Here is a 12,110-nt window from a genome sequence, read left to right on the forward strand (position 1 = left end):
CAGGTCTTTGTTGTTATTATTATTATTATCTGAGACCTCCAGGGAGTCAATGACTCATCGAGGGAGGCTGTAAATTACCCAACCCAGCTATCATACCTTCGCTTAAATTCATTTGCACTAGTATGCACTCACTACCCCTAAGGACAAATTATTCCATTCACTCACTCTCTCTGGGTGAAAATCCTAGCTCTTACCCCTTTCTTGACTGAGAACAACCTTAGCTTCCATGGATGCCCTTGTGTTCTCTCCCTGCCTTCCATATAACAAAAAATTTTATCATTTGAAATGCTATAACACCCATTCAAGAGTTTATAGATCTCTATCATATCACCCCTCTTTCTCCTGTTAACCAGAGTCTGTAATCCACATACTCGCAAACTGTAATCATAATTTAAATCCCATTATCTGGATATAATTTTTGTAACTCTTTTTTTGCACCCTTTCTACAACTGCTTTATCCCCTTGGATCCCTGGAGACCAAATCTGTGCACAGGAATCCAGGTGTGGTCTTATCAAAGCTTTATAAAGAGGCAAAATTACTTCCTTATCCCTACATGTCAAGGTTCGCTTCAACATAGCAATTATCCTCTGAGTTGTATTTGCAACTTTTGCTATGTGACCTTTGAACTTTACATTTTTATCCACCAATACACACAGATCCTTTGATTCTTCAGTTTCTTGTAGCATAACCCTGCTAATATAATATGCTGTTGGAACTCTAATCACTCCAAAGTGCATAACTTTAAACTTACTAACATTAAACTGATAGCCATTTTCGTTTGCCCAGATTTCCAGTCTATTAAAATCATTTCATAATTGCAGAATATCAATAGCATCCCTGATTGCCCTGCTTGATGTCATTAATGTATAGATTGAACAACAATGGCCCAAAGACCGAACCCTGAGGTACACCACTGGTTACCTTAAATCTGGCAGATTCACACCCACTGTATATTCCCATGATTTCTCAACTATCTGTCATAAAGTGAAAATCTGATCCTGACAGCCTCTATTTGGCCTGAATCCAGCTTTTTCTTCACCAAGCTTCTCTTCCACAATCCTTCTCAACTATTTCTCAAGCATACATGCATATATCTTACCAGAAACACTCAGTAATGAAATGCCTCTCTAATTCTCACATTCAGTTTTATTTTCCTTTTTATATATGGGTACTATGAGAGCACTACTCCAAACATCTGGAATTCGTCCCTCTATCCAATCCTTCTGAACTATGCAATTCAGCCACTGTACGACTTTTATACCTCCATACTTGAGCATTTCTGGTCGAATATCATCTATTCCTGCTGCCTTCCACATTTCAGGCTTTTGATGGCTTTTTCTACTTCAAGTATGGATATGTATTCCTGACTGCATGCCTAGTCAGTGTTTTTTTACTACTGTGCTGTCATCATTGCTTGTTTCATTTAGCAGTTTTTCAAAGTAATTACTCCATACTTCAAGGATATCTTTTTCTCCCATTTTCATGTCACCTTTATCATTTCTAATTCCTTTTACCTCTTTCCTCCATTTCTGAGCTTCTTCAACAACCTCCAGAATATCTTGCTACCTTCTTGATGTTTATTTTCTATATTCTTGCCGAAGTCCTACCATGACTTTTGTTTAGCCAGTTTTACACAGTGTTTAGCTTTCTTACATTTGTCTCTGTATTCTCTAAGAGCACAAGCTGACTTATTTGCCAGGAACTTTTGATATGCTTTCTTCTTGTCCTTCACTGCCTCTTTAACTTCCTGTGTGCACCATGAAGTTCTGAATTTTTTATCCTTGCAGACAACCTCACTACATGCCTCTCTGGCTGAATCAATCAGGGATTGCTTCAAGGCTTGCCACTGAATCTCCAAGGTTTGTTTCATGTTCTCAAACTCTTTCATTTTTTCTTCAATAATCTTTGTGTATTTTAGTCTATAGTTCCCATCTGAGAGCTGCTCAACTTTTATTCGCTTTAAAACTTTCTTACATGTTGTTCTTTTCAATATGAAATTCAATTTCATCCTGCTCAAGACTAAATAGTGATCACTTCCAATTTCAAATCCTCTGTACACTCTGGTGTCCTGCACCAGGGAGAAAACATCACTATCAACAATAACATAGTCAATGAGACTTTTCTTATTCCTTGCCTCTTCTCTCCATGTGAATTTATGCACATTTTTATGTTGGAACATGGTGTTGTATAGCTTTTTCCTTTTTCTTAATTTTATTTTGTACATTAACTACAATTCTATCGATTCTTTATTCTTGTACATCTATTTTATATCCTATCTGCTGTGCGGTTTATGTTATAACCTTTCTTCTCAAATACAACTACTTTAACCCTTGTACTATATCTCATTGATACACTCTATCAGGTAACACGTGGTACCTCTGAGAGACAATGGAACTTCCTCGAGATCGAGGCAGTACCAGAGTATCAGAGTGTCTGAGATTTACCCCTCTTAAAACGCCAAGAAATTTTTTTGTTTCGCTGCGCCACTTAGCGCTATTAGATTAATTAATATTAACAACCAAAAGGTAATCTCAGGACAGTACTTAGTGATACCAATTAACTCTGCAGACGTGACCAAAATTTACTCTTTTCAAATATCCTGCATAGGTTCATATTAATACTTTATAAGCGGTGCATCGGATTCCAGAAATCACAGAAAGTCTTTGGTAGAATCAAAAGCAAGGTTTATTTTACTCAAAGATTGTTACACATAATAACACTAAATTAAATCCCATCTTAAGGGAGCTTCAGACAAGATATATAAAATTCGAGCACTACTATTACACTTATAAAACATTATACAGTAGCTTCCTAGAGTAAGAATTATATTAATCTCTGCTAAAACATTAGTCATGTACTATTATCATATTCAATCTAAGACTCCGTAGCTTTGTCAGACTACACAAGATAACATTCATATCTTTCACAATCTCTTTATATTATGCCAATTCTTTACTCTAAACATATCCTTAATTTCATTCAATATAATGGCGAACTTAAACACAACGATATATAATAAATATAAATTCAATATCCTTCTCAAGTCCTAGCAATATAATCTTATCCAATATCATTAATGTTCCTTTTCCATTACATGTTAACTTGGCACATATTCAGTTAAATGCAATTAAAGTTTACTTATCTTCGCCTTTGGTTCTTTAGAGCTCCAGAGGTTCACAGGAAACTGGCCTTCTGTGGACTTGCCAGACTTCGTTCCTTCCACGGAGAATATGGCCGCCAAGACCGTAGCTGCCTATCGGATCCGTCCTCCGACATCGAGGACACACACGCCCCACGCTACCACACGGGAACCGAACACCAGGAAATCCAGGGAGAGAAAAAGCCTTGTCTCAGGGTCACATGACCCTTATATTTCCCTCCTTTTTCTCGGCATTTCTCGCCCTTTCGATATTTGGCGAACTTTTACGTCATGGCGTCCATCGTCTGCCCTGCTTGTTGCACGTACTATGACGTCATTGTTTACTTGGGGCGAACTCTCCCTTGCATTACGACTCTGTAACCTTTGGACTTGACAACCCCCCCCCTCCCCAACTGTGCTTACATTTTATAATTCTTTTACACAGGTTAATTTCTAAAGCTCTGGTAATACTTTACATTTTCAATACTAAATTAAACACGTTCGCGAATGGCACAAAATACATACTTAATTAACCTTTTCATGACAGAACATACTTGATTTATATATACATAATACTTATTCTACACTTAGAGGCAATTTACTGTATTTATCTCATTCTTTTGTTTGGAAGAGCATGTTAGACTGTGATAAGATAGGAATACTTAATTATCCACTCTATCACGATCTAACAATGGTGTTCGTAATAACCAGTCCATGTCCTGAGCAGAAATCCAACAGATATTTGCCATTGTTATTAGCTTCTCTTTTCTCCAAATTTTCCCAAAATATTTGTGTATGTCTGACAATCATTTCCTACTCTGCTATATAGATCCCCAACAAGGACCAACTTTTCTGTTTTCATTGTGTCAGTTGCTTTCTCTAAAGCCTCAAAAAATTCCTCCACTTCTACCTTAGTAGAACCTTGTGTGGGACCATAGGCACAAATAAGTCTCATAAATTGTAACAACTTCCCTCTCTATCTAAGATATGGCAAAGTCTTATTTTAATCACAAATCAATAATTTTTTTTAATAGCTAATGAATTATCAATATTGCAATATTTCCTCAGTTTTCTGTGATGGCTAAATAAATAACTAAAGCATAAAAAATAGATAAATCTATGTAGTTCAGCACAAAGCCAATATCTGTAAATTATGTGCATTTTTTTTTACTAACCAGCCAAATGTCATTCAACAGTTTTCACATTGTGTTGTTTTATGTACAACATCATTGTACATATTGATTATACAAATTGCTTTTCAAATCAATGCATCGTTTGTGTTCTGCTTTGTAATGAACTACTGTCGTCACTAATAATGACCTGTAATATACAGTCTGATATGAAATATACAACCTTAAATAAATAGTATTACTTAAATAATTAAATTACTCAAATTACTAAAAAAAATACCTTAAATACTTAAATAATTAAATAGTATACCTTAAATAAATAGAAACTTCTCATGGCATAAGTAGCACTTTGTTTATATTGCTATTTAGGCCATGAATCAATGCAGTAAGAATCAATGTTGGTGAGGTTTTTCTTTGGTTAAATTTTGTTGTTGTTTTTTATGATTTTTTTAAACTTTTTTTGTGGGAGGATTTTGTGATCTGCAGTAAAGTCATGTTTCTTGTTGATGGGTCATCAACAAGACACATGACTTAAATGATGATGACTTGTGATTGATTAAATGTGAGAGGAAAAAGATAAAAAGGTAACAGACAACAGCCTATACAGAAAGAACCTAGTCTGCTGTCCACACACAGCCATGACAGTTCCCCCTGCAACCACTGCATTGGCCTTAGTCCATTCACAGACTGACAAAGTAACTGGCAGCATGATTTGACACTAGTTGATTGGGAAGTCTGTATACATTACTAAGCAGATTGGTCCTTTGTACTAACCAGCAGCAAACTTGTGGAACCATTTTATGCTCTATCAAATGGGGGTAGGTGGAGATCTGGGCTGACTATAGTGTAATTTAACAAACTTTCTGCAGATGTATTTGGGAAGAAAGAAATGTAGGTCTACTACAGATCGACATTTTTTCTTTCTTCCCCTTACATCTATTCTACTATTCTAGCTTGAAAAAAATTTCTCAAAAAGATTAAAAAAAAACAAGTAAAATGCCATAAAAATCTAATATTTATCTATCTGACAAACATATGTAACTGAAACATATATCACCATTTGCATTTATTTATTTATTTATTAATCTCTTTTACAATTCAGCTCATTTAACGTGAACCCTTTCACGTTAAATGAGCAGATCTGTGTATGAATATACCGAGATCTTATGCCAGAGAATCGAAAACCTTGTACTGTATATTATATTCAATTTTATTGAATTATATGTAGGTTTTTTTTATGACTAAATAATAACTAAAGCAAAAAAATAGATAAATTTATGTAGCTCAGCACAAAGCCAATATCTGTAAATTATGTGCATTTTGTTTTTTACTAACCAGCCAAATGTCATTCAACAATTTTCACAGGATCACTGATCATATAAAAATGCATCTCTTGATAAATTAATTTTAATTTACAGTGAAATTAACTTCTTAAATTAATTGTTATTGAAAGATCTTTGAGGACACCAAGTTCAGCTTTGAGTGATCAAGTAGGACAGGTCTACATTCTGCTACTAGCTGTGAGTGGATTTGAATCCCACTGTTTTATTGACTGGTTGATGGTGATCATTGCTTCACCTGATACTGTTACTTCAGGCTTCTGAGCAAGGGAGATGATAGATATTTTTAGATTAGCTAGGATCCCTGTTCTGGACACTAATCAGTATTTTTCACCTAACCTCTGGTTCACTCATGACACTTATGTACTATACTGGAAAGAGTGTTGCTGAATGAAGTGAAAATGGATGTGCAAAACCAGGGAAACTAGAACTACCAAGGAGGAGGGGGGGGGGAATGGATATGCAGATATCAGTGAGACAGATGAGTGTAAGAATGTATATAATGTACCCGAGCCAGCACTAAGGACAAAAAATGGGAATGGGTCATTTAGAATAACGCATCAATATAGGGATGGGACTAAGGGATCACTGCATTTCATGTATACTAATGCCAGGAGTATTAGGAACAAGAAGGAAGAATTTTTGGCCTTGATTGGCTCTTCCTGGCCACAGGTTATTGGCATTAGCAAAACATGGCTGACGGAAGAAGATATAGTTAGTGGGATAGAATGTGTAGGTTATAGTGTGTTTAGGAGGGACAGAGAGAATAAAATGGAGGGAGGGGTATTATTGATGATAGCTGATGAACTGCAGCCAAGGAGAATTGAAGTTGTATCGCAGGATAGTGAAAGGAGCTCATTTGAGGCTATTTGGTGTGAGATTGAGACCGGCAGAATAAAATATACAGTTGGGTGCTGCTATAGACCAGGTGATGGAATAGATGGTGGAGATAGTATGCATAGGGAAATTGATGAAATGAGTGGAAGGAGGGTAATTATTATGGGGGATTTCAACTATGGTAACATTGATTGGAAGGAGGAGAGGACACGTGAGGAAGGAAAAGGATTTTATTCAATTATTAAGGGATAACTATCTGAGATAGCATGTAATTGAAAATACTAGGGGTGTGAGAGTGCTTGACCTGGTAATAGCATCTGAGAATTTGACTGTAATGAATATGACCATGTTGCCACCTGTTGGTGAGAGTGATCATAAGGTCTTGACCTGGGAAGTGGCTAAAGGTGTGGAATTTTCGATTAAGACAGGGTATATGTGGAATTACCATGCTGGCAAGTATGACAAGCTTAGGAGATTGCTAACGAAAGATTGCCAGAAAGGTAACGAGTGTGATAAAAAAAAGCAAAAGCGGATTATGAAAGGAAACTAGCTTTGGAAGCAAAAGAGAATCCCAAACAGTTCTTTCAATATGCTGCAAGCAAGAAAAAAACTGTACACGGCAAAATGATTTTAAGGAATGACGATGGTAAGGAGGTCACTGAATCAGTCGATATAGTGGAGTTACTGAGCGCGCACTTTGCAAAAGCATATCATCCAGGTGGTGACATTGAAAAAATGAAGGAACCATTAGTTTATAGAGGAATAGTGATGAATGCAGTGGAGGTGACTAGTCTATTACCGAACCTTAATGTGAACACATCTATGGGATCGGATGGTATACTGGCAAGGGTCTTGCGTGAAGCGGCTAAAGAATTATCAGTGCCCTTGAACATGTTGTTTAATCTGAGTGTCAGGTCTGGTTTAGTCCCGAAGGTGTGGAAAGAGGGGAAAATAGTTTCACTGCATAAAGGAGGATCCAAGACTACGGTTGCAAATTACCGACCAATCAGCATATCAGGAGTCGTTGTCAAAGTCTTGGAGAAAGTATTCAAGGGAAAAATACAGGAATGGATTGATGAAAATGAGATACTGTACAGGGGACAGCATGGCTTTGTGAAGGGTAGATCATGCTTCAGTAACTTGCTCAAGTTTTATAACAAGGTGACGGCTGAACTGGATAAGGGAAATGGGTTTACAGTGATACTGCTGGACATGGCAAAGGCGTTTGACAGGATACCACATGGAATACTAATCAGTAAACTACAACATATGGGAATGGATATAGGATTGGTGAGATGGATAGATGGTTGGTTGATGGAGAGATATCAAAGAGTAGTTTATTCAGGAGTAGAGTCCAAAAGACGGCCTGTGACTAGTGGTGTGCTGCAGGGTTCTGTTCTTGGACCACTGCTGTTTAATCTGTTCATTAACGATATAGGGAAGGATCTAAGTGGAACAATTCATTTGTTCGCTGATGATGCAAAGTTGGGTAGGGCAATAGTGAATGCAGAAGATGTCAAAGTCTTGCAGGATGACTTAGATAGATTGGAGTTCTGGGCTAAGGAGAATGGATGTAAATTTAATGTGACAAAATGTAAGGTTATGCATTTTGGGGTAAAAAGATTAGCAGCAGTATACCACATTGGTGGAACTGTACTCCAAGAGATTGATGAGGCCAGGGACTTGGGAGTGTTGGTGGATAGGGAGATGAAGTTTAGGGGGCACATTGCAAAAGTAGCTAAATCAGCTCATCAACTCACTTGGTTGTTGAAAAATACCTTGACGAGCAGAGACAAGCAAGTTATTGTACCACTGTACCGAGCCTTGATAAGACCTCATCTCGAGTACTGTGCCCAGATTTGGTCACCTTGGTTCCTTCTTGATGGGGAGGATCCAGAGGCGAGTGACTAAGATGATAAAGGTCTATGGAATGAACCATATGAGAATAGGTTGAAGATTTGTGGGTTGATAGGCGGAGGAGGGGAGATATGATTGAGACATTCAAATTGCTAAAGGGATTCTAAAGGATTAATTCAGAGGATATTTTTTGAGATCAGGACTGGTGGTGGGAGACCTAGGGGACACCTATGGAAGCTGGGCAAGAGTGTGGTTAGCAAGGGTGTTAGAGCTGGGGTCTTTACTTTTAGAGTGGTAAATGAGTGGAATAAGCTGCCAGAGTCTGTTGTGGGTGCTATGACGGTGAGCGAGTTCAAGACAAGGTATGATAGATACCGTGAGAATGTAATCGCATGGTTGTGTGGACATGATGTTTAGGGCCTCGCTCGATGAGTCTAAGGACTCCTGGAGTTGCCCGAAATAATAATAATAGGTTTCCAACCTTTTGTGGATGTTGTTGGCATTAAAACAAAAATTTCATCACATGTTTGTAAGAGGTAGTACAAAATAAGCTACCTCTTACTTGTCTTTCAAATCAACATTCAAGGTATCTTCTTTGTGTTGATTTGAAACCACTATTGTATGGTCTTAGTCTAAAAGTTTGGTCCACATGAAGGATAGGAGGCCAGCTTGTGCATGTGTGTGTGTATCAACAAGATAAAATAATTGCAGTTAATTGTACAATAGGTATACTTATTTTAGTGGCATATCCAAATCTGACTTCTTATGAGATGTTGAAGCTGGAATGTATTATTTTTCTAATAAAGACGAAAACTTTTTTCAGTCTTAAATGATAGTCCAGACCTTACTTCAGTATATCAGAATTCAAGCATCATTAAAGTAGCATTATCTGTAATCTTAATATCTGTTGATTCCAAGGGCAACTTTTTACCTACTTAAAATCATTAGCTACAATATAGGTCAGTACACTATGCAGTTAAATAAATACATTGCTTATTTGAATTATTGGTTGGTGATTGCATGAAGTCCATGAAGTAGATATTTTGGTGAAGAATAGCATGTAATTTTATATGTAATAGAAATGTAACTTCTTTTGTATCTTTTCATTTTAATTTGGCTTTTTGTGCATTTTATTTAGTGGACGCATGTCTATGATGACTAAAGTAGGCAGTTCTAATACAGAAGGAGTAACTTTTGTGGGATTATCTGACACAAAGAATGCAAATGAAATGATATGTGAAGAGTACAATAGTCCTTCAGACTGTATAAAAAAGGAGCCAGGAGAAAAAAGTTATAAGTCACAGAATAGGTAAATAAATTTATGAATTTCATGTTTATATATAAAATAATGGGATTCGTTTTCGAATTAATCTAAAATTGATTCACAAAGAAAATTTACATTTACAACATAGTGATGTGTTAAAAATTTCCATTTTTAGTTTGCTGTACGAGGGTGATCTGAAAAGTTCTCAGCCTCACAATTAAAAAACGTATTTATAATTTCAAAATTATTTTTATTTTCCAACATAATCTCCTTTAAGACTAATACATTTATTCCAGCGATGCTCCAGCACCATTATTCCATCCCTGTAGTGGTTCTCAGTAAGATCTGCAAAATACCGCTTTACAGCTGCAATCATCTCTTGATTCGAAGAAAAACGCTGACCAATTAGGAAGAGATAGAAGTCAGAGGGAGCCAAATCTGGGGAATAGGGTGGATGTTCCAACAATTCATAGTGCAGATCCCTTAATTTTCCCATTGCCAAAACACCTTTGTGGGCAAGTGCATTGTCCTGATGAAGGATGATTTTTTTCTTCTGCAAACCGGGTCTTTTCTCATGAATTGTTTCGTCTAGTCTGGTTAAAAGATCAGAATAATATTCCCTCGTTATTGTTTTACCCTTTTCAAGATAATTTAATAAACAAAATGCCACGAGCATCGCAAAACACCGATGCCACGACCTTTCCTGCTGATGGAACTGACTTTGTCTTCTTGGCGCTGAACAACCAGCTTCTGTCCACGGTTTTGACTGCTGTTTGGATTCTGGTGTGTAATGATGAATCCAAGTCTCATCCATAGTAATAAATCGATGCACAAAATCAGTTTTATTCTTGTTAAAATGCTCCAAGCACGGTTTAGAGATTTTCATGCGAGTGCATTTTTGATCTGCTGTGAGCAAGTGCAGCACCCATCTTGCACAAAGCTTTTTCATTTGCAATTCTTCATTCAAAATATATCCTAAACGTTCTTTTGAAATGCCTATAGTCTCAGCAATTCCACACACTTTGACTCGCCGGTCATCCAATACCATCTCGTGTATTTCATCAACAATTCCTGGTGGTGTTACACTTTTTTGGACATTCTTCATGTGGATCATCTTCAAGGCTGGTACAGCCACTTTTAAACTCAGCATCCCATTTCTAAATTGTTGAAAATGAAGGCGAAGAATGCCTATAAACTTTTATGAACTTGAAATGAATTTCTTTTGGCATTAAACCTTCTTTTACAAAGAATTTTATAACTGTTATACTCAATTTTATCCATTTCGAGGGATACAGACAACGCTTTTGCTTCAGACAGCTGTATAAAACAAACTACTTCATAGAATGACTTGCTGTTTCACATGAATGGTTATGTACTAAATTAGAAAAAAAAAATCATGCCAATAGTGTTGCCATTTATGGTCAAGGCCGAGAAATTTTCAGACCAACCTCGTAGTTAATAAAGGTGATGTAGGATGCTTGCAGGATGATTTATATAGGCTGATAATATGGGCAGACCATAACAGATGCCAATTTAATGTGGAAAAGTGCAAGCTATACATTTTGGGATAAAAAGATTATAAGCTGTGTACCACATTGAGCTAACTGTACTCCAGGAAACTGAAGGCAGGGAGTTTTTTTTGGAGGGGATAGTAGAAAGAGAGTTGAAGTTTAGGGAGCATCTTACTGAGGTAATCAATGTAGCTCACAAGATTACTTATTTATTGAATTCCATACTAACAAGTAGAGAAAAGGGAGTTATCATTCCTCTTTATAAAACAGATACATCACATCACATCTGGATTACTGTCAGGCCTGGTCACCTGGGTTTCCTGGTTATGAGGAAATGGTGGAGAGATCAAGATGGTGAGTGTCCATGTAACATTGAATGAAATATATTGGAGTTTCTGAATAAAATTCTATATATTTTTTATTACATGTGTAAGCCATGAAAGCTATTTAACTATGTCTGGTACAAATTTTCCATTAAAACTATTAAGATGGTGAGTGGTCTGTGAAATGCCCCCATGAAGATAGATTGAGGGTTTTTGGATTGCAAAAATTGGTTGATGAATGAGTGCATATGATTTAAACATTTAAGTTAGCTAAAGGATTTAATAGGATTGATATAGAGAAGTTACTTAAAGGATTTAATAGGATTAATACAGAGGAAATATTTTGGCAGTTGGCTAGAGGGACAGGACAAGAGGTCTTCCCTGGGAATGAGTTGGTAAAAGATGAGTCATTAATCAGTCTGATTGCTTTCTTCTGTATTGCATTGAGTATTTTTGTGAAACTCTTAGGAGCACTGTCCCAAATGTGTGAACAATACTTGATGAACAGACAGATTTGTGATTTGTACAGGATTAATAGCTGTTCAGAGATGAAGTACTGCCTTGAGCAAAGGAGGAATCCTAATTTTTTTTGGATACGGAGGAGGCAATGGTTGTGTGTTTATGCCAAGAGAAGTTTAATGGGAGGGTAATCCTGAGGAGAGATCTCATCTATACCTAGAGATACGATTCTTTTTTGTGGAAAATATG

At 36.7% G+C, this 12,110-nt stretch overlaps 1 protein-coding gene across 1 annotated transcript in view; it reads left to right on the forward strand.

Moving 5' to 3' along the window:
* LOC150105424 (uncharacterized) overlaps nucleotides 1–12,110 on the forward strand; it is a 114,992-nt gene that overhangs the window by 80,561 nt on the left and 22,321 nt on the right. The window contains exon 6 of the mRNA XM_090394801.1: nucleotides 9,443–9,613. Within this exon, the coding sequence (XP_090250927.1) occupies nucleotides 9,443–9,613 (171 nt within the window). The remainder of the gene's footprint in view (nucleotides 1–9,442; nucleotides 9,614–12,110) is intronic.

Source organism: Typopeltis vanoorti, chromosome 6 (genome assembly GCF_054136105.1).
Source record: "Typopeltis vanoorti isolate ZY-2024b chromosome 6, IOZ_Tvanoo_1.0, whole genome shotgun sequence".
Classification (NCBI taxonomy): domain Eukaryota; kingdom Metazoa; phylum Arthropoda; class Arachnida; order Uropygi; family Thelyphonidae; genus Typopeltis; species Typopeltis vanoorti.